Below are 23,901 nucleotides of genomic sequence, written 5' to 3' on the forward strand. Positions count from 1 at the left end.
GGGAGGAGTTGAGTAGCACCACATGCCTAAGGCTATAAATCTGGGGTGACCCATCTTCAGACTGAGCCGAAGGACTTACTAGGTCAGAGGGATCCCAGAAGAGGACAAGCATGCCGGCAAAACCAGCCCCGATAAAAAAGTCGGCTAAAGCCGCCAAGAAGGAGGAACCGGCACCGGCACCGGCACCCGCACCCGAACCAGCGCCCGAGCCCGCTCCCGCACCTGAGCCCGCACCCGATGAACCAGCCCCCGCCGAAGCCGCTCCAGCGGAGGCAGCACCCGCTGAACCAGCCCCGGCAGAGGCACCTCCTGCTGAAGCCCCCCCTGCTGAAGCCCCACCAGCCGAACCTGCTGCAGGTAGCTACTGAGTGTGTAAGGAGACCCCAACTACGTTTAGGTTATACACATACACAAAATGGATGAATATAAATTATATTCACTATTTTGTGTACAGCTCATGTGCTATCTAAATAATTTCATTGCTTAATGTTTATGCATGTTTAAATATAGGCTACTAAAATGAATTGGAGACAGATAATGTGCACATTCACAGTCTGATTTCATTATCTGTGAATGCCAGGAATCGCAAAATGACCAGAAATTGTTTGACGTGTTGATATGTAAGCTAGGGTAAATATATATATATATATAATATATATAATATATATAAAATTGAATCTATTCTGTGCATGCAAATCATGCCTCAAATATTTGGTACATTCTAAACTTTAACTAACATTTAGAGATTACTTGCTGGCCACATTGCATAGAAGCCGCTGCAAACGCTGCTGAGGGCCCCCTACTGTAGTAAAGGCAATGTTAGAAATGCTCCTATTTTATATTGAATGTACTGAGTTTGGAAACTCTTTGTACTGAGATCATATTTTGGATCATGCCAAAACCTGACCTGAGCTATTATTCAATAATTTTTGACAAAACTAATACCTGATGATCTATTATATGCTGCTTTTATTAATGTGCCCTGCTTACTTAACACCAGCTGATGCTGAAGCACCCCCTGCTGAAGCCCCACCAGCCGAACCTGCTGCAGGTGTGTACGGAGAGCCCAAACTAAATGCATGGATCTTAACAAGTGCATTCTAAATGGATACTTTTATTGGGTGAATATCTTTAAGGAAGAGCATAGCTTTTCTTAGCGCAGTAAAATCAGTTATATTTAAGTCCAAAATTGTAAGAAAAATAATAATGAGAATAATCCATTCATAATAATCCAATTTAAATAATAAATCATCACAGTGATGGGAACATTTTTATAATTTATGTGTAATAAGAATTACAAGAAAAATGTGTCATTTACTTTATGCAAGATAGTTTCTTTTATCTTACAATGATTTGGTGAAATATGACCCTGCCTTTGTAAGATCCATCATTTGTAATAATACAAATGCAAACAAACAAACCGATTAACACATGCATGTTGTCATTTAATAATTACCTCCTAATGCATGAGAACTTAGTGTGCATTGCTACTGGAGCCAAGAACTCTTGGTAGCTACTTGGAAAACATCTGACTACAGCTGATGGTTTAAAAAAAACACAAGTGAGCATTTACACCTGTTAACCTCTCCTCGCTTCCACACTAAACTGATCATAGCAGCTGTTCACCCTGACCTACTCCACGCCTATTCTGCTTTACTTTTGCTCTACTTCAAGTATGCATTTGATTTCCAGGAATTACTTGATTTATTTTGCCTTTTTGGATTAAAATGCATTTAAAAAAAATAGCACGGTAGCCATAGTTTCCATAAAAATATCATAATGCGACTGTTATTTACCTGTAGTGAAAAGGACTGTAGCAGTTCTATGGTAAGATGAAGATACTCATGATGCACCATTTGATTAACATGCTACTCCAAGGTGCCAAATGCTATGTTATAGTACTTTTCTCTTTTGCGCTTACTAAATTTCTTTTTGTAATGTGTCAAAAAATCGAACAGGTACCAGAAAGATTTTGCAAATGTTCATTTATTAATTTATGATTTACAGTGGTAACAATAACTGGTGGTATTTTCTTCGAAGCTGTGGTTAACAAGGTGAAATGCAATCAAATTAAATAGGTTTTTTAAATTGTTTTAGTGTCTTTAGAACATAAAGCTTAATGTGAGCTTCTACAGAAGCTCAGTTCCTTAATCTTTCACTATAATGTGCGATCATTCACAAGAGAATCTGTTCTGCTCTCTAACAAAGCAAAGCATGCCGTTCACCACCTGTGCAATTGTTATTTTAGCAGCAGCTATATCCACTGAGGTATTTAGGGCTTGCGGCAAACGCAGACAACTCTATTTACAGTCCCACAGAGAGCTTAACTCAGTGCATAAAGAAAATAATAAATATTTAACTATGATGTTTTAATCACTGAGCCCAGTCTTTTGCAGTCACAAGGTAAGTGTGTAATTAAGGGCAATTCTTTCGTGATGGTTGGTTTTAGAAATATTCTTTATATTAAATGAAATAATATTTAATTCCTTACTGTTTATGCAAGGTTAACTATACTAAAATTATCTTAAACAGATTCATCCAGTCTGATTCCATTATCTGTGAATGCCAGGAATCACAAAATGACCAAATATTGTTTGATGTATCGATGCGTACTTGTTTCTGTTTTAAAAAAAAAATATTCTGTGCATGCAAATCAAGCATCAAATATTTGGTCCATTCAGACATTTTACTAACATTTAGAAATTATTTGTTGGCCACATCACATAAGAAGCCGCTACAAAAGCTAATGATAATAGCAAAACAGCTACTGTAAGTTTATTTGACAAACTGTATTTGTCAGTCAACATGAAAGACAAAATGCTCGCAACCCATTTTAAAAGCATGTTCAGTGTGTCAGTATTGCCTTCATGTTGACTCTCTAATCTAATCAATGCATTTTTATAACAAAGGCGATGTTAGAAATGCACCAATATTATATTTAAGGTACTGAATTTGGAAACTCTATGTGCTGAGATCATATTTTGGATCATGCTAAAACCTGACCAGAGCTATTATTGCATAATTGTTGACAAAGCTAATGCCTGACGCTCTATTATATGCGGCTTTTATTAATGTGCCCTGCTTATTTAACACCAGCTGATGCTGAAGCACCTCCTGCTGAGGAAGTCAAAGCACCTACACCTCCTCCACCTGCAGGTAAACCCACAGGAAATCAAAACCGCTTCAGATCACTGACGTTGAGTCATTACCAATTGAAACATCAGTGTCTGATTTTAGTTTGAAATATGAAATGCGTGTTTTCCTCTCCAGAGCCCACCAGCGAGCCTCTCGAGCTCGGAGTTGAGGATGTCAATGACACTTCCGTCACTATCTCATGGAGACCACCAGCCACCATTGGAAACTCTGGTCTGGATGGATACACTGTGGAAATCTGCAAGGAAGGAAGTGAGTCTGATAATGTCAATTAAAAATTCTAAAATCCAAAGCCTTTTCATTTGATTACAGTGTCTTGCAGAACTCATTTGCATTCATTTCCATCTTGAAATGCCACCTCACAATACCATACCCTAAATTAAATTCAGCGAAAAGTTCATTAGCATTTTATTAGCTGGTCAAAGCTCTCAGCTGCACCTGCCCCCAGTATGTCAACAGAAACATACACCCACCTCAGTTGTGTCCCTATATGGAGTGAGGCATTTCTAGAAGTCTGACAGCAGAAGAGCATGGCTGGTGCGCTCATGTCAGTCGCACACACATAAATACAGAATGCTGATACAGCCATTAAAGTGCAAATACATTCTGAAAAAAAAAGTATATTCACTCACATATCGATTTGTTATGGAAAAAAAATAATACTGAATTATATTATAAAGTCACATTTCTATGTGAAATTATTTAGCAAATCGATTTTTATTATTATTAATAGAATGCAATACAATTATTAAAAGTTCTTAATATTTTTGTGTATAATTTAAATAACACATATTATTTTTATAATTTTTTAATAATAATACTTTACAAATATTTAATTTTATTTTAAAATTGGCATTCCAAAAGCATGTATGTATATGTATTGTTATTTACATTTTGCCTTTCAAACAGCTTAAAAATCTATGTACATTTAAACAACGAAACATTTTTTGATAGTTCTTGGGATGCAAATCATATTGGATGTTCTTGCAACTAATTTGTTTTTTTTCCATCCAAGCTGGTGACTGGAAAGCGGCTAACGAGGAGCTGACTGTGTCCTGCCGTTACATCATTAAGAACCAGACCACCGGTGACCGCCTGAACATCAGGGTGGTGGCTGTAAACCCTGGCGGCCGCAGCGCTCCTGCAACTCTGGCCGACGCTGTCCTGGTCAGAGAGGTTGTGGGTAAGTCAACATTTTACTTCCCAAATACTGTAGCTTTAAGTTAAGTTATAAATTGAGTTTCCTTTGCTTGGCCACAGAAAAAAAAACACAACCAGGGATATAAAACAACAATGACCAAGCAGAAATCCACATGATTTATTCATTATTGATATAGCTGCCAAATAACCGCGGTGGCATTCATTTAATATTCATGAGCCATTCTGAAAAGTTTCATAATGTGTTTCATAATGTGCATCCAAAGCCAGTCTTCCTTAGACCAAATAACTGTAAATGTTGGAACATAGAGTTACCCAGACATTGCTGCTCTAAAGATCGGGGGCCACTTCTCAGGTCTCAAGTATCCCAGACATCAGAGCTATCTCGAGAGGTGAAACTGGTACCACGTCAAGCCCACTGCTCATGCTGTGTTACAGGGCCCCCTAATTAGCTCTGAGAGGTTGCCAGTTGTGAAAAAATAAATGTAAATAAATCTAACTGACAAGCGTCTGGCTTAAGTGCAAAGATGTGTTGCCTTAAAAACCCTCTTAGATCAGACAGCAGTGTTAAAAACACCAGAAAAAATATATTTTTGCTAGAAAAAAAACTTTGTTGTTGCATGACTTTAGACTGTTTTTAGTAGTGCTTTTTAATATTGGTTTTTCAGTACAAATTAAATGTAATAATCCCTACAAATATCCATGTTGACTATAATTTTGTTTAAATTTGAAACACATGTATAGTGCACTTAAACACTGACTATCTACACACGTGCAAACACAATATTGTTCAACTAAAGTCCAAGTATGTCACATTCGGCCTCATTATCGCAGGAGTTATGTAAACTAGTTTTTGTGCACGAATGCTTGCAATCACTTTACATACTCTAAGGGTGTCTGGCGTCTAAAGAAAGAAATCATAAATGTAGAATGGAAAGTCAAGCTGGATTGGAATGTAACTTGAATCCAGTCTACGCAGAAGAGGGGGAGAGAAATTTTGGCAGATCTCCGATTAAAGGTCTTCTTTCTGCATTCCCTCCAATGCACAGAGGCATGTCATGAATTGTTTTTCCAATAAGAAAAGCCTCTGTTGCATATCCTTGGAAAATAGTTGGTAAGTGCTGTGCATTAACAAGGATTATGGGAAGGTTTTACATGGCTTCAAAGCCATTGACAGCTAGCCACCTGGACCAGTGTCAAGCTGCTTCCTTTAAGAGCGATGGCGACAAGTGTAAATGGGTCGAGTCGGAGGGTGGGATGCATTTCCCAAATGTTCTCGGACTTTCTAAAGGAGTCAAGTAGCATCTAAGGTTACCCCAGGAGACTTTTTAGCTCACTAGAGATGCTATGTTTATTTAGAGGCATGCTGTTGCTTGTACGCGTTAGCATCCGGCTAATGCTTCAAGGAGATTCACCTTTTTACATGCATTGCAGCTTAAAATGCAGACTGAAATGCAAAAGCTTTTAATTCCATTCATACTGAAAAAGTTCCATATTTTGTGGCGTGGACTAGCATCCATTAGAAATCAACACTAAACTGCAACTCTAAGATGCAGCCTTTGAAATTATTTGTAATTCAGCAGTTTTAATGTAACTAAAGCTCTCCATCATAAGTTATAAGTGGCAGGCGTGTGATAAGACTGATCTATTTTAAGCCGTGATGAGTCCAACAGAGCCACCATTAACTTGTTGGCTAGCTTATAGGGTGTATTAGCGTCATTGACTCCTTATAATGTGTTTAACTTCAGTGCTTCTGCATATGGTTTTGCAAAAGATTTTGGTAGTGTTTTTTTTTTTTCTTTCTGTAGACTGTTTAACCAACACAAGATGCAACAGACTAACTGCAGCTCAGAATGAAATTACAGTTAGCTTGCGCTCTGGAAGCCAGGGTCACGTTAAGGTTAGCAAGTGAGTTTTCTGGTTCAATAAATACTGCTATCCTAGCTAGCAAGGAAAGTTCTCAGAACTTTGGCTAACATTCTCTCTTTGGCGAGATTCTCAAAAATTCTTACAAACAAACATTCTTACAGTAACGTTAATAAAACGTTTGTTCAGAGTTATCTGTAACTTTTATAATCTTCTCAAAACATTATTTATACCTGTATATTGTTCATGAAACTTTTATTTCTTTAGAATTTTAGTTGGACGCTAATGTGATATTTTTTTAAATGTTATTGTTTTCTTTTGTTTGTTTTTTCGGAATGTTCAGAGAACATTCAAAAGTAACATTCCCACAATGTTTACGAAATTATCAAATGGAATGTTTTCTTAACATTTACATAAAAAAATACAAAATATATGTTTTTGAACAATAAAAAAATGGATGCTTTAAATGTTCAGAGAATTTTTACAACTTAATGAGAATGTTTATGTAATATGGTAATGTTTTATTTTTATATATTTATGTTAGCTGTTATTAAGGTTAGTGTTTCTCATTATTTTTGAGATGACTGACCACAAAAATTATAATGAAATATGCTTGTTTTCACAAGTCAATAAAATTAGCATGTATTTCTTTATAAAAAGTTCTTCGAGCAACTGAGCTTGCGCACAAAGAAGATACTGTATAGTTCTGTTAAATCTCTGAAGATATAACATAAATCAAATAATCATATTATGTACCATTTTTCCTCTCTACAGATCGCCCCAAAATTCGTCTGCCACGTTTCCTGAGGCAGCGTTATGTGAAAAATGTTGGAGAGAAAATCAACCTTGTTGTTCCCTTCAGTGTATGTACTCTCTTGACAATTGTTAAATTTACTGAAAAAGCATGATTATGATTAATTGTTTTTAAAGGTAGCTTAACTCCTGCTTGCTTATTCATGCTTTTGCCAAATGCCAAAACTTTTAACAGGACACGGGCTAAATTTGGACTAAAAATACTTCAATTTAGAATACTTGGAATAAGTATGCTGACATACTCTTACTCAAATAGTATGCTGTTTCAAACTCACAGTTTTATTTCCAGTTGAAGACTTTTCCTGTTAAAACATGAAGTTGCACTGGATTTATCGCAGGACTGGCCTGGTACTATATATATATATATTTTTTTTAACTAGCCAGTGGACTTTTGTTTATATCACAGTCAAGATTTACTGCTTTAACACTAATCACACCCTCATTTTAAAAAAGTACAAACAAGCTCCTTGGGTCAAGATGTTTGCATTTGTAAATGTATATATATTTTATATTGATAAAATGTATAGGTGAAATGTCTAAAGGTTTATATTTAACAGATGACAATCTTTTTTTATTTCTGAAATTGTATATGTAATGTGTGGCAACCTTTGTTAAACTAATTCATTTTAACTAAACTTAATTAATTAATGAATTTTATTATTCATTGAATTATAAAATTTTCATTGTTTTAGTTATGTAAAGTGTTCTTCTGTTTTAAAAACAATAAAAAAGAAGTATAATTAAGCATATGTTTAAAAGAATGTAGTTAAGTGTGAATTGAATGCAATGTTTTCTGACACGTAATTGCACTTAAATGAAAATTTTTTACAATGTAATTTTATATTAAATGCAATTAGTTGACTTTTATGGTGCTTTTTTAAAGCAAATTTAGCATTTGAAATATGGTTAAAGTATGTACTGGCAAATGGACAAGCATTTATGGTTACTTTAATTTTAGTAAATTAAAAAATATTTTTACATTAGATATAATATTAAATAACAACCACAGTTAAAATTAAAATCAAGTATTTACATGTGCTTGAGTATGTTTATCAACAATCAAAATAAGTGTACATACGTGCATAATAAAATATTTTAAACGAAAGGTTTCATGTTATTACTAAGTGTACCTTTTAAAAGTGCACTTAAGTGTGTTAGGAAACTTTCTCTTTAACTATAATTAAGTAGACTTTTTTTCATTATTACTGCATAAATCTGCAAGTACACGTTTTTAAAATATATATTTACTGTATATAATTTGAAAATATATTTTAAGTGCACAATTTATAGAATTATTTAAACTTTGTGATTAATTGGACTAAAATAAGAATGCATGAAGAAGACCACCAGTCAGTATATTCTAACTCTGTTTTCAGTTAATATATCTGGAAAAAGTTGATTTTGTCAAATAAATTGCGGCTAACAGTCTCATTTCTTTTACCTGCAGGGCAAACCACAGCCTGTTGTGTCATGGACAAAGGATGGCCAGCCTATAGATACTAAAAAGGTGAACATCCGCAACACCGACAGGGACAGCATCTTCTTCATCCGTGCCGCAGAGAGAGCCGACTCCGGCGTGTATGAGATGTGTGTGAAAGTGGACAGCTTTGAGGACAAAGCCCAGGTGACTCTGCAGATTGTTGGTAAGTGTTCGTACACACCGTGGACCATGGTTTATGTCAGTTTTTTTAGTGAGTGAGGTTTTTTTTAACAATTTACTTTGTTGACCTGTTTACCAGAGTTGCCTGGACCTCCAGCCAGCATCAAGATCGTGGACTCCTGGGGTTTCAATGTTGCTCTGGAATGGACTGAACCCAAGGATAATGGAAACACAACTATCACTGGATACACCATCCAGAAGGCTGACAAAAAAACAGGGGTAGAAGCTCTTTCAAAAATTAAAAAATACCATGGTATTAATGTGATTTTTTTTACTTGATTAACATTGCAATAGACATTTATTTTGTTTGGACGTGATGCCATGTTTTAACATGGTATTCTTGAAAATGCCTTGATGTACAATGTAAAGACCAAGCTTAAGGAGCCATTCTCGTCAAATGCATGTTTGCATCTAAAAACACTAATGCACCACTTGCCCCGCCTCAAGGGTCTTCTGATTGGTCCACTGTTTGCCACTGACAATGACGAGTGTTAAAAGTTGAAATTCTTTTCTCTTGACACAACATGGCAAAAATGTGGCGCTCATGTGAGATGCTGACATCGAGACTCAAGTGCAGCCGTCATACTTGAACATATAGAACATGCCGCATGCTTACATAAAAAAAAAAAACAATGGAAAACCATTTTTATTGGTTTTACAATACTTTTTACTATCCAAGCTCAACATACAGAGACAGCTATAATTGAACCATTCATAGTTTAGATTTCTCCCATTTGAAGTTTTTTGAGTGACCCGTCTGGTCCTCAACATCAGCACTGCTTTGAGCAATAGGGGTGGGATTGTGTTTATTTTTATCAACTGCACAGTGTTGCATGTTCATAAAACTGTTTTGAAAACTATGTTTATTAATGCTGTTCCTCTCTCTGGCACTAGTCAGCCCGATGATCTAATTAACTGTCAGTAGTCATGTCTGGAGTATACGGACCTGTGCTGCTGTCTCTCCACAGGACTGGTTCACAGTACTGGAGCATTATCACAGAATGAATGCCACTATTTCAGACCTGATCATGGGTAACACCTACATCTTCAGGGTCTTCACTGAGAACAAGTGTGGAATCAGTCAGGAGGCCACTGTTACAAAGACCTCAGCCACCATCCAGAAGACAGGTGAACCAGCTTTGCTGCATCTTGTGAATTTCACATTTGACTGTTGAATTGTGTTTCTCATTTACACACACACACACTTTTTTCCTATGTGACTAGCATTCAATTGACAAATAATTTGACATCGACTGGCATCTTGTTATTCGTACTTCACTAATCTTCATCATGTGTTTTTATAGGCATTGACTACAAGCCTCCAGAGTACAAGGAACATGACTTCAGCGAGGCACCCAAATTCACCACCCCCCTGGCAGACCGCAGCACAACTGTTGGCTATAACACCAAGCTGCTTTGCTCCGTCAGGGGATTCCCTAAGGTACATGGTTTTTCACGCACCCATAAGCAGAACTAGTGTGCTGGAAATAGTTTTCAGCATGTTCTGTCAAGGTTATGAACAAACACTGTTCCAGTAACATTAATAGAGCATTCCTTCAGCTTTATCTGGTCTTTAATAATATTCTCAATACACTAGCACAAAAACATTATTTAGACATTGTTTATGGGTTGTTCTAGTTGGACATTTGTCTAACATTTTTTAAATGTAGTTAGTTTCAAATGGTTTAAAGAATTTTCAAAAGTAACAATCATAATGTTTGCAAAATTCTAAAATGGAACTTTCTCTTAATGCCATTTCTAACCAAGAAAAACATTTTAAGACCTGTTATGTTTTATTAAAATATAACTTTTGAGATGATTTAAGAAGGCTTGTAGTTATTTTATTTTATCTAAATGAATTGAACTTTGATGCACCGCATACTGTATGTATGCATGGTTTTTAGTCTGCATGCAAATATTAAACTGTAATACTCAAGTTTTAGTGTACTGTTTAAATGGTAATTAGTGTTTACACAGCACATGCATTTCTGACTACATCTGAATGTGGTTTGTTTGAGAGATCTTATTGCAGAACACTCATCAGATCACCTGAATCACTTCAGGTGTAAACATCATCCGTTCATCTTTCTGAGCAGTCCAGCCTCATTCAGTTCAGTAATGTGTTACATTATTGTAAAGATGGTGTTGATGGGTATTTTGTAAGGAAGTGTCAACAACAAAATCAACACTTAATCCATCAAGTTCAGTGAAGGAATCTGCCACTAACATGCCACCAGAGATAGTGCAGCTCCTAGAGGGGAAGATAACTAGACCAGCGACAGATAAGTGGGATTCCTACATCACTATGACGGGGTGAGCTTCCAAACACCGATGGATATGTGGAGGCCATGACACTGGGATCAGACACACGCATGGATGAAAGTGTCCAAAATGAACACTCTCCAAGTGCCAAATGCTTGTAAAAATTGCTTTGGTGGGAGGGTAAACACCCAGTGGCTGCTAACTTTATAAGGAAATGTGACATAATGCCTGTTATTTTGTTGTGTAGCTCAATGGTAGCTCATATATTAAATATTTCCATATTAGCCTAAACCACCAAAACAAAATTGTTCTAATTTGTCTTCCACTCGTAGAAAAATTTGAAAATGTTCCAAAAGCGTTTTTTGCAGTGATGCTATTGTAGAAGAACCATTTTTGGTTCCCTTTAAGTGAACAGTTCTTAAAACAAAATTTCATGTTATTGATAAGAATATTTTAACCCTTTAACTGTCACCCCGTCCCGTATACGGGACTTCTACGTTTATATCACTATATTACAATCAAATCTAATCTAATCTTGACAAATTATATATTGTTGGAAAGGCCTAAGACTCCTGAATATATGTTTTTAATCTAAATTATAACAGGAGTTTTGACCTTTGTTTAAAATAAGACTTCTTCATTGCCTTTTTCTCTATTACATTTTAGAAATCATCAGAAATTATATATCGACTGAAAATTTAAAATCTCAACATTCTTCCTTTAAAACCCATTTTAAAATCAGACATTGCATGTCCATGTAAATGGTACATCAAAATCATGTTACAAAATGTTTTCAGTCATGAATTATAAAAATTTAGGTTTGTATCATGCACATTCAAGTCTATCTTCAAAAAAGTGAAACAGTTAAGGTTAATAATCAAAAGAACCATCACTTCCAATAAAGAACGGTCATTTTTAGAGTGTGTCACTGGCTGTTGTGTGATAAAAACAATTCCAGTGTCTTTGTCCATCATTTTTATTGTATTTTTTTGTACCAATTATAGACTGCAAATGTCAAATTTGTATTGTTTTCTGACCTCTTTGCAGCCCAAGATTCAGTGGATGAAGAATCAGATGATTATCGGCGACGACCCCAAGTTCAGGCAAATCAACAACCAGGGCATCTGCTCCCTAGAGATCCGCAAGCCTGGTAACTTTGACGGTGGCGTCTACACCTGCAAGGCCAAGAACGAGCACGGAGAGGCCTTGGTGACCTGCAAGCTGGAGGTTAAACGTAAGTGACACAAGTGTGTTTTTTAGGTGCCTGTGATAAACTTTGGAACATGCAAAAAAAGGATTCCCAGTCATGATGGGTTTGTGATAGTCTCAGTCTTGATTGACAGCATAATGAACCAACTAAAAGAGAGATTTCTGTACTTGGAAATAGTATGACTGTGACTCCAATGCCCAGAAAGCCATGAAACTGTCTATGGAGACTAAACGCATTATCTAATTATGCTCAGCTCCATAATATTTTATGGAAGTGCAGTGGCTGTGAAATCATTTTCTGCATGTAATCATGAATGACTGGAAAAGTTGTGGCATTTTTTTTTTTGCTGAATTGAATTACGGTGCATTTAAATATTTAATATTATGTTGGTGTTTTGTGCTAAATGCACATTTAAATCAGCTCTTTAGATTTAATCAAGGCCACATTTAAAGGGATTCAACATCATGCCGACATGTTTGACTGATAGAAAATCAAGAAAATTTTTCTGGTGCTGAAAAGAAGCTCTGTATGTTAAAGAGAAAATCAAATCATGCTGATTCATGGAATGATATAAAACATTTTAATGATAGAAACAAATGATATGGAGTTTATATTTAGAACTGAAATGCAAGTACAGTATGTCAAATAGATGTCTAGGTCTATCAGATGATAGTGTAATGATAGTCAGATGATCTTCAGTGTGTTAGAAACAGGTTGGAATCATTCCATGCTGACTTATCAAATAGAGCATCACTTTATTGACGTGTAATATCAGTGTAATCCAACCTAAGATATGTTAATGCAAATGTAGCTTAACCCAATCCGTGTTTTTATGTTTGTCAAGTTATCACTCCATATGCGCCTTCACTGGGTCAGATTTATTGTTATTGTAAAATGATTTACACCCTTCTGAAAGCAGAGAAGATGAACATGTCAGACAGAACAAGAGTTGCACATGTCTGAGATAAAACTGGAGTGTCGCTGGATGGTTAACATGCGTGTTTATACGGGTGATAACTTTACGGACATTTATCCCACACGTAATGTTTTGACTGAACTGCATTCTTCCTTTGGTTCCCAACAGAGCCTGTGATTGCTGATGCTGATAAGAAATAAGTTCAACCCCCACATTCATACAGGTCAGTCTCTATTTTTAGATGTGTTCAGGAGTGTAAATGCTGCTCTTTGAAATTTTCTGTTCATATAAGAATCCTGAAATACATCACAGATTTTTATGAAGCATTAGAACTGAACTGTTTTCAGCATATAATCTGATAATTACCAGAAATGTTTCTTGAGCAGCAAATCAGTATATTAGAGTGATTTCTGAAGATCATGTGACACTGAAGACTGGAGGAATGATGCTGAAAATACAGTTTTGATCACAGGAATAAATTACATTTGACAAAAGATTACAAAAGAAAAAAGTTAATTTAGATTATAATAATATTTCATAATATTACAGATTTTACTGTATTTTTTAAGCAATTAAAAACAGCCTTGGTGAGACTTTTGAACTATTATACTTACTTATATTATATACTTCACTCAGTATTTCATTTAGGGCTACAAAGAACCTAACTTTGCTGGAAAACTTTTTTTTTTCTCACTGAAATATGTTTTTGGCATTAATAAATATATTATAAATATTTAACAATTCCCTCTCTATTTTAATATAATAATATATAAATGGAAAATTTGATACAGTTGATTTTGTCCAATAATACGTTTAAATTGTATGTTGAATTTTTATTTATTTCATATATATACATATCATTTTTTTTAAATAATACTTTGCTACGTGTACTGCGTTAGACTAACTGAGACTTGTCATATGCACTTACATATTGTTGCTCTTTGTTAGTTTTGATTCCTTCTATTGTCCTCATTTGTAAGTCACTTTGGATAAAAGCGTTTGCGGCTAAATGACTAAATGTAATGTAAATTTTTATGTTTATCATGACAAACATGTTTATCATGTTTGTCACAAAAAAATTAACATAAAAGAAAAAAATTTTCTTTGGAAAAGGAGCTTTGGATTGCCAAAAAGAGACTTGGTTCTGTGTCTATTTGGGTCTTGACAAGACATCTGTCTTCCCCTCCGAGCCTGGCCTTACATGGGGGACACTAAACTTGGAGATTGCGGCCCCTTCTGCTGGAAGTGTCCGAGTGGCAATTCCCCATAAATTAAACTTGTTATGACTCTATACGTGTCCCAGCAGAGAGACTAAATTACATCCACCTGACTGTGCACCGTTAGACCCCTACTGCTAGATCTCACCACAGAACACAGTAAAACATGTTGCTTGGATTGTTAGAACTATTTCAGGCCGACTGACACCTGTTCCTTGTTCTTCCTCTCTGCATGCACTCCAGTCCCAATGAGGAACAGAGAAATGTGGGATCCCTCTCGAAAGGTGAGAACTCATTTCAGAATGTTCCAGCTCCAACATCAGCTCTGATAAGCTACTTTCAAAGCTATTAAAAAGCATGCATGCAACAACTTAGTATCAGTTGAATTATATATTAATGGTAGAATGTTGATATCCTGTTTGTTGGTAAAATAGTTTTCAATTCTAATTATTATTTTATTATTATTATTATTATTTATGTATATAATTGTAGTGCCTGTAGTGTCTTTATTTTTATTATTTATAATTATTTTATAGTTTTCTCCCATTTTAAAATGGTGAATTTAATAAATAATTTCATTAATAATAACAAGAAAGCACATGCCGAGGAATATAGTTTTTTAACAATTTGAATGGTTTAAAGCAGTGTTGTTTTAGTATTACTGATATACTATTTAGTTTTTGATAATATTTTAATTAGATTTTATTTAAAACTGGTGTCAGTTTAGTTTTATTTATTTATTTGTTCGTTAATTTTTGTCTATATATTTTGTATATTTAAGTTGTAAATAGTTCATTGTATTTTTAATAATTATAAGAAGAAACAAGATCATTTTAATGGATTAAAGCAGTGTTTAGAATCATTCATATACTATCAGAGTTTTTGTTAATTTTATTAATTTTAGATTGTATTAGTTTAGTTTCCCTTCAGATTCACAGTTTAAATTGTTTGCCTTTTTTTGTTTTAAATATACCTATATATCATTTATGAATGTTTATTTTGTATTATTTATTTTTAGTTATTTTAGTAGTTTAAACAAATGTTATCTTGGCAAGTAACTAAACTTTTTTTTATGCATTTTATTTAAGTTTTCATTAACGATAAAGCAGTTTGGTGCATTAATATATTAATATGCAGTTCAACTGATATGCCATATGTAATTTTTTTATTACTAATTTGACTCTTTCTTTCACTTTTGTAGGATTGTGAAGACCTCTTTTGCTGATGAGAAAAAAAACATGTATATATGAAATAAAAATCTATATAAAAATAGAAATTTTCCTCCCATTTCATAATTGAATGCTTGGTCTCACAATAATGAAAAAGCACATATATTTATTATATGCACGTTTAGATCAGCAGCTGCCTGCATGTATTGATTCTTGTCTGTGTATCGCCACACATACTTGTCCCTGAGTCCAGTGATGTACCTCAGATCAAGTCCCATCCGGACCCTCAGGAGTGTTTGATCAATTAAATGATAGTCTTTCACCCACACAATGTCTTTTGTCATTTGTCTTAATGTCAATGCACTGAATGTAACATTTACAGGAACGTTCAGGACTCAACCGACCGAGTGACCCTGAACACTGTCTGCAGTGGAGCCTGAATAGGGTGACATTCATTAGTATGGAAATTATTTATTTCTGTGACGCAAACTTTGTACAGACACCTTCCCAACCAGTGGAAACTCAGCTGAGAGCAGACGGGTTACTGAAGGTCACACACACACACACACACATGCATGCATGAAGATAAATGTGTCTGAGAGAATGCAAAGACTTTGAAAGCACTATGTGCTATATGCATGATGTTCATTATCGACTTCACAGGGTTCCTGTCAGAGAAACCTAAAGCCTAGTGCTTATGTAGTTTGGCCAGCATCATGAAACCCTGCGCCAACACATAAGAAAAGTTAGTGATGCAAATGGCTGTTGGAATATAAGAAATAAAACAAAACTGGTGGGGTTTATGCTTAATAGTAATGATGCATAAAAAACATAGGCCTTTTTGACCCCAAGCAATATGATCATTTCCACAATCCCATTGGATCTCATATTGTAGAATGGCTTTGATTCAGTTCAATGTACTTTACCTTTCTTTTTACTAATGTGTGTGGGTTATTATATTAATTTAATCTTTTTAATCATAAACACATTGTTTTCTAGTACAAATAGTTTTACTTGTATTTAGTTTTGCTTTACTGTGGCTAATAAATCGGTCATTCACCGAAAAATATAGCTTACTTCTGCATTGTAATAGAAATCAAAATCTTCTCTAGAAAAGATAGTCTAGTGAATCCAGTCAATCTTGTTTTAAAGACAAGATTTTTTTATTTCAATATAGATTTTTATATATATATTTTATATAATTAAAAAAAAAGACAAAAGATGCTGATTGCAAATGCAGTACAATGCGTTTGCATGAATGAACTGTTGAGATGTGTGTATATTTCTAAACAGTAGATGGCAGCACCTTTACTGTTTTTAGCTGTTAACTCTAATTAATATTATATACAGCAAGTAATATACCAAAGCATCGAAATACTGATGCCAGCATACCAAATACTGAGAAAGTGGGAGAAATAATCATTTCTTTTTTCTTATCCCACTATATTTTTTTCTACAAAAACTGCATTCTGGGATTGCGTTATTCATGAAGATGCATGCAATGCTGCCTTCAAATATGGCCAAGTGAATCTGGAATAGTCTTTGTATAGCATCAGGACAAGCCTATAATGTCTTAAAATGTGGCCTTTAGAAAACTCATGTCCACAACATTCCTCAGCAGCTGTCCTCCACTTGAATCCTAATTTGTGAACAAGGCCATATCTTTATGAAATCTGGGTCTAAAGTATGCTACACATCCTTGAGGTACTATGTAAAAATCTGATACAGTGTATTTCTATGTAGACTGGCAATTAGAACATTTTTTCAAATGTTTTTGACAGACATTTCCTATGCTTATCAAAGCAGTTATATTGTGAAATATTAATAAAAATATAAGATTTTCTAGATGAAGTTGTTATAAAATGTGATTTTTTTTTTCCTGTGATGCAAAGCTATATTTTCAGTATCATTACTCCAGTATTCGGTGTCACATGATATTCATATTTTATAGAAACTGTGAAGTGTTTCATTCAGCATTCTTTCAAAAGAACAGCATTTATTTGAAATGGAATCTTCTGTAACACCTCAAAAATCTTTACTGTAACTTTTGATCAGTTCAATGCGTCCTCAACTCAAAGCTTTTATTTAATTTTGTTAAACAACCTTTAACATGACCCAGTCACTCAATAACAGTGAATAACATAAAGACTGTGGATTCAAAACACCACCAGAATCCATCACAGCGTTAGCTTTACCTCTAAACCCACACAACCACTTGACTTATTCAGTGTGGACTGAACTTATTAGATCTTTCTTTTCATAAGATACTCAGAAGTTTGATTGAATCTGAAGCTGATTTCATCTGTGGATTTTCACAGCTGCCTGTGTCATATGAGTCTGCTGGGTTTGAGGTCACGGTGCACAGTCTGTTGAGATGGTTATATACTACATGGAAGTGCAGAAAGTTGAAGAAATGCCAATTTGAGCCCAGAGACTGGGAGCTGGATCTGGTCAAGGAATGCTGCTGGATTGCTATAGGACATTGCATGATTTGAAATCATTCTGAATTAATCTGCATAAAAATCTGAAGAAAAAAATCTGTCTATAAAGAACTTGATTTACATATACATAGTTCATCCAAAAACGAAAATGTATTCCCTGCAGGCCATCCAAGATGTAGATGAGTTTCTGCATCAGAAGTAGATGTTCATGTAGTAGATGTTTCTTCATCAGAGTAGATTTAGAAAAATTAAGCATTGCATCACTTGCTCAGCAATGGGTCCTCTGCAGTGAATGGGTGCCGTCAGAATGAGAGTCCAAACAGCTGATAAAAACATCACAATGATCCACAAGTAATCCACGCCACTCCAGTCCATCAGTTAACATCCTGTGAAGACAAAAGCTGCGTGTCTGGATTATTGTGATGTGTTTATCAGCTGTTTAGATGCTCATTCTGACGGCACCCATTCACTGCAGAGGATCCATTGCTAAGCAAGTGATTTACAGAAATGCAACATTTCTCCAGATCTGGGTTTGGGTTGATAATCTGTGCTGCAGAGTAAATATTCACCACTCCTCAATCTAATTAAGAAATGATGACTTTTCTGTTTAATTATCAATAACGTTATCATATATTGTCCAATCTTTAACATCCACAATCTTGCAAATGGAAAACCAGGATACACATCTAGTTTCCAAAGCTGTGATGAACTGTAATCTGATAACATACGCAGCATTCCTCACAGAGATGAATGATGGAGCCGGCTGTATTGTATCAGGTTTATGGTGCTTGTCATTCGGGGCGGCATCACTATTGTGGCATCGCAGCTGGACAAACAAATGATGCTCAATGGATGTTCTGTCTACTGCAATAAGAACTGATGATATAGAGAAGCACAGACAGCACTCAGCTGAATTTGAGAGCACAAAACGCATGCTGACAACAGACTGACATGTATTTCTAGAATATGGTTTGCATAAACAGCCTGTCAATGGTGTTTTGTAATGAGATAAAGTCTTAGTCAACATCTAACTTGAGAACTGGAAAGGAAAAGTTGTATAAAGTGCTCTGGGCGGTTGCTACAGCGCTCTGGAATCTAACTAGGCAGCTTCTAGGCAGTTGTAAAATTGATTTGGGTGGTTTATATTTGTGTCTCATTTTGAAGGCTGCACCCTCAGGAAGTTGCATTTGTTGGCTACATATTTCACTGGGCACCATTACATTCCAAAGTAAGAAAGAAATGACAATAAATTATGCCTCACAAGAAATAACAGTCAACTTTACGTTGGTTACTTTTCCAAACCGAGACATCCTCGATGGGGCCTACAAATGCGACCTCTGGGGGCGCAGCCTTTGAAATTAGAAACTCGTTTTTTAGTATTGTTTCTAAAGTATTTATTCATATTTTAAATTAGCATTTATATTATACATTTTGCTTTATTTTCATTTTTTTTCAAACATTTGTAATGTATTTAACTCAATATTGCCTTCAGTTTCAGTCATAGTAGTCCAACTTACATGTTTTATTAGCTGACATTTTATTTCAGATCGTTTTTTTTTTTTGTTTGTTTCAAAGGATTTTTCATTTCGTTTTATTTTATTTGTTATTTTAAATTCGATTTTTTTTGTCATTTTATTCATTTTAGTTTTTTAAATAGGACATATTTTAAATATTTTCTAATTAATTTATTTTAGTTTTTATGTTAGTAATTTTAGTACTTAACCTTTAGCCACAGTTTGTACAATAAAAGTTGTTATACTTATCAGACCATCATAATTAAGTACACTAAACTGTAATAGCATGCATCTTTCCTCTGACACGCCACAGTATTTGTACTTTTAAATTAAGCAGAAGCACTGTACATTTTCTTAATGCATCCAAGGAATTCTTGCTCCGTCATGCAGCCTGAGTTTTCTCCAGTCAGATATATAGCGCTAGCTGGCGAAAAACTGCATCCCACTTTGCCAAAAGAGAGCTCTGCAGGCACAGAAACAGGATGACTTGGACATCTGCCACGGCCCGGAAGAGTCTACTGCTGCCTCAATAATAATAAATCCAATCATAGAGCTACACCCGTTTGACATTCATAAAACCCAGCTGACACTCTACAGGATTCTATGTAGGTTATTACATCGCCAGTTTTCTAAAGCACCATGTGTTTATGTATACCTGACAAAAACACAGATATAAAAAGGAATAAAAATGACGCAGTAAATGGAATGCACTTTAGATCTTCTAGAGCATTAGTTTGGTTTCTGTCTAGTTGATTAAATCCCTGTAATGGTAGAAGCTTACACATACTGTGTAACTTCAGGTTTGGAGTTTGTTTTTCCAAGCTGAAGGAATTCGTAATCATGTAGAAAGAATCCAGGCATAGCGGCTCTACCCCTTGGGCCAAAGGCCTGACTTTATTTCATTGATTTTAGATGTTGACGGATTGGACTCCATCAAACCCATTTAATTAGTATTGAGGCACCCGCCTGCAAATGGAGATAGACTAAAGGGGGTGGGGGACTAAAATAATTCAGCTGATCTTTTTAAATATCATACAGCACAGCTAACAAGCACCTTGTAGAATTATATAATGAAACTACATGAGTTTGTCTCCTACTTTAGGGAGGAAACACAGCACAGTTCATTAGACAGTGACGCTGCGAGTCGGTCTGACAGTGTAAGATATGGTGACTGTGAACTGCTTCTATTATTATGAGGTTTTGGAGTGTGTGGACGGATTGCTCTGCTGGAGAGTGAGTTCTACAGCAAGTCCCATCAGTCTTTAATAATTTACATAGAGCACATTAAGTTACATGCTGCTGGAGCGCAGCAGGCTGGAGTCAGGGCAGGGCCAATGAGTCATTATATTTACTGCAGACAAGGAGCTTTAAAATATGCCATTCATTTCAGTGTCATCTGGTCAGTTTGCGCAGGCTCCACCGGAAGTAAACGCAAAGTGGAGGCTGCCATCTTTAAAACTCTCAGTTCTATGATTGGATGATTTGCCAGCTTTAAAAAATCTAAATATTTACTTACTTGGTGAATGGTTATGAATTATATCATAAAGTAATATTTTACAGATTGAACAGTGATCAGTGAAGCAACATAAGTCAATGGTGTATACCCTAATATTTTATGTATTGTCTACTGATTAGTTAGTTGTATGAATGACATGTTACAGTGTTTAGTTGTAGGCTCCCAAATTGCCTTTCATCTCTGTCTTTCTGGTTAAATACGTACAGGTCACAATAAAATAATTGTTTTTGCTAAAAAGCACATCAAATTTGTGGTGGGAGAAGCATGTCTTGTTGCTATGCTGAAGATATCTGCTGGTTGAAGTCTCAAATACAATGAGAACGCAAATATACACAAAATAGGCTATTTAACTTAAGTAGTAGCTATTTTATCACTTTGTAGCCCTTATTCTTTAGTATATTATTTAAACTTTTACTCAACTTTAATTAATTTAATAACTGACTGGTTCAAGGGTTCACTTGAAATCAACTACTCGCCTATAGCCTACTATCAAACCTTTTCAGAACATTTCTGTAACGTAACAGTAGCGAACTTTGAGTTCACATGAGAGTACATCACGTGATAGTTCGATCAGCTCCGAAACTCGAAGCAAAGGATTCATATTTAAACGTTTCGAAGATTCGAAGACGTTGTTTCGAACGGATCTGTAACTAAACAAATTCCGCAAAGCGATTCGTACGAACAGTTGCTTTTGAGTTATGAATCGGTTCTTTAAAAACTAATCGATTCTCTAAAATAAACACGCCTGTGAACATTGGTCTCAGCGTTGTTAAATCGTGTTCTGATGACGAACGAAGCTTTTACGGGTTTGGAATGACATGGGGCTAAGTGTTTAATGACAATTTTTTTTATTTTGGGGTATCCCTTTAGACATGCGAAAAAGAGTGACTTTTATTTGTTGTGTGGTGTTATCAAACCGCTGTCACGTTGTTTTACCAGGCTTCACCATACCACATAAACTGTAGCAAGAGCGGGAATCAGTCTTTTAAATTTCAACGGTTATTTTGACGACTGGTCTTTCTGAAGATGGTGCTTTTTGGAGCTGTAAGTAGCCTATTGTTTTTTTTTAATTTATAAATGTGTTTTATTTTACTAAAAGTAATCCGGTAATGTTAAATGACGCAAAACCTATAATTTGGAATTTAATAAGATGATATTTCGTTTCTGTTTGCAAATTTAGTTTTTTCATTTGATAACCTGTGATCCCGATCAGTGTTGGGCAAGTTACTTTTAAAAAGTAATTAGTTACAGTTACTAGTTACTTCTTCCAAAAAGTAACTAAATTAGTTACTCAGTTACAAATTTTAAAAGTAACTAGTTACTTAAGAAAGTAACTATTGCGTTACTTTCAAGTAAAATTAAATTTTAAATGCTCTAGGGGTGCTCCGATCGTGATCGGCCGATCGTTATGCGCATCTCGTCAGTAAAGCCGGTTATTTAATCAGCGGTTAATTCCATCAGGTGCGTGATTTCACATAGAGCAGCTGTTACTACACAGAGCCGTTGTTAATAGAGAAGATGCGCAAATCCACTTCATTTTCAGCGTTTATTGGCGCATCTTCTCAGTTAACAACGGCTCTGTGTAGTAACAGCTGCTCTGTGTGAAATCACGCACCTGATGGAATTAACCGCTGATTAGAGAACCGGCTTTACTGACGAGATGCGCATTAACGATCGGCCGATCATGATCGGAGCACCCCTAAAATGCTCAAATGTGACCCCACCTCTACCCCTCTTTAAAGGAACTTAAAATACATGTGCATGTTCAATTATTTATGATAAATCTGAATAGTATAATGAAATGGACACTTAATACAATACATTATTAACAGAAACATGAAACATTGTACACACATCTGAAGTGAGACTAGCCTCCAATCAAATGCCATGTATGTAGATATTATGTTTATATAGTGGATCAATGCAAATAACACGATAGATTTTTGGGAACTTTTGATATTTCCTTTTATTGTTTCTTTAATTTCTTGAAGGAAAAAGTAATGTATACTTCTATTTAGAGAAGGCTACTGTTGGATTATTTGGGCTCGTCGCCATACCTGTCTCTCGTTGACTGACTGGCTTGTTGTTCCTTGTGTGTCCTGTCCTGTCCGACTATGAGTTATGATGGGTTGTTCGTAATTCATGAGCGTTAGTGATGATGGGTCGTTCGCGAATGAGCGTTAGTGATGATGGATCGACTCGTTCGCGAATGAGCTTTTGATGAGTCGTTCGCGAATGAGCCGACTCTAAGAGCCCTAAGAGTCTAAGAGGCTCTTTTAGTTGAACTTCGGGAGCTGGCTCGCATATCTGAAGAGCCGACTCTATTTTTTCAAATTTAGCCTATAGAAATTAAATAATTATGTAATAAAAATGGAAATATTATAGTCAAAGTCATTTAAAGAGCCGTTTGTGAGCCAAAGAGCCGGCTCTTTTCAGTGAGCTGAGTCAAAAGAGCCGAATTCCCATCACTACAATGCGTGCTTTCGAACACCCGCCCAACTCTACCTCTGATTGGCTTACAATGAAATTTTACTCTACCTCAGCCAATCGTCAGCATTTATGCGCTTGTCTCGTGCTCTGCCCACTAACCAAGGAAGAACAGTAAAAAAAAGTATTTGCGCTCAGAGATCTAGCTGGTCTGATGGAAAAAAAGAACAGCTTCATCATCAGTTATAGTAACGCGCCGCATTTTTTGGCAGTAACGGTAACGGCGTTATTAAGATGAGAAGAGTAATCAATTAGATTACTCGTTACTGGAAAAAGTAATGCCGTTAGTAACGCCGTTATTTATAACGCCGTTATTCCCATCACTGATCCCGATTGATATATATATATATATATATATATATATATATATATATATATATATATATATATATATATATATATATATATATATATATATATATATAGAATTTAATGTGAGCAGCCAGTCAGTAATGTATCGTTAACGTATATGTTAAGTTACTTAAATCTTGCTCTTCATCAACCAAGTCAGATGTTTAG

General features: G+C 35.3%; 2 protein-coding genes across 5 annotated transcripts in view; both read left to right on the top strand.

Annotated features, from left to right (window-relative positions):
- The first annotated feature begins 48 nt into the window (after nt 1-48).
- On the top strand, nt 49-15,752 carry mybphb (myosin binding protein Hb). Of its 4 annotated transcripts, XM_026266105.1 has the most exons (14): nt 49-357; nt 1,001-1,051; nt 3,097-3,156; nt 3,271-3,405; nt 4,169-4,336; nt 6,952-7,040; nt 8,438-8,633; nt 8,730-8,869; nt 9,619-9,778; nt 9,955-10,091; nt 11,960-12,146; nt 13,207-13,261; nt 14,499-14,539; nt 15,457-15,752. In XM_026266105.1, exons 1-12 carry the CDS (start codon nt 111-113, stop codon nt 13,236-13,238), a joined length of 1,602 nt encoding a protein of 533 aa, XP_026121890.1. In that variant the 5' UTR covers nt 49-110; the 3' UTR covers nt 13,239-13,261; nt 14,499-14,539; nt 15,457-15,752. The 4 variants fall into 4 exon arrangements, with proteins under 4 accessions (XP_026121890.1, XP_026121892.1, XP_026121893.1 ...); XM_026266107.1 differs by lacking the exon at nt 3,097-3,156; XM_026266106.1 differs by lacking the exon at nt 1,001-1,051 and having other exon boundaries at nt 111-357.
- Nucleotides 15,753-21,922: 6,170 nt separating this feature from the next.
- LOC113104605 (synaptotagmin-2-like) overlaps nt 21,923-23,901 on the top strand; it is a 42,793-nt gene continuing 40,814 nt past the window's right edge. The window contains exon 1 of the mRNA XM_026266117.1: nt 21,923-21,939. The gene's annotated coding sequence lies outside the window, so the exon portion shown is untranslated. The remainder of the gene's footprint in view (nt 21,940-23,901) is intronic.

Source organism: Carassius auratus, chromosome 6 (assembly GCF_003368295.1).
Source record: "Carassius auratus strain Wakin chromosome 6, ASM336829v1, whole genome shotgun sequence".
Lineage (NCBI taxonomy): Eukaryota > Metazoa > Chordata > Actinopteri > Cypriniformes > Cyprinidae > Carassius > Carassius auratus.

Coding starts and splice junctions, on each gene's coding strand:
- mybphb (XM_026266105.1), top strand. CDS start 111: ATGCCGGCAAAACCAGCCCCGATAAAAAAGTCGGCTAAAGCCGCCAAG. Junction 3,406..4,168: donor GGAAATCTGCAAGGAAGGAA/GTGAGTCTGATA, acceptor TTTCCATCCAAG/CTGGTGACTGGAAAGCGGCT. Junction 9,779..9,954: donor AGCCACCATCCAGAAGACAG/GTGAACCAGCTT, acceptor GTGTTTTTATAG/GCATTGACTACAAGCCTCCA.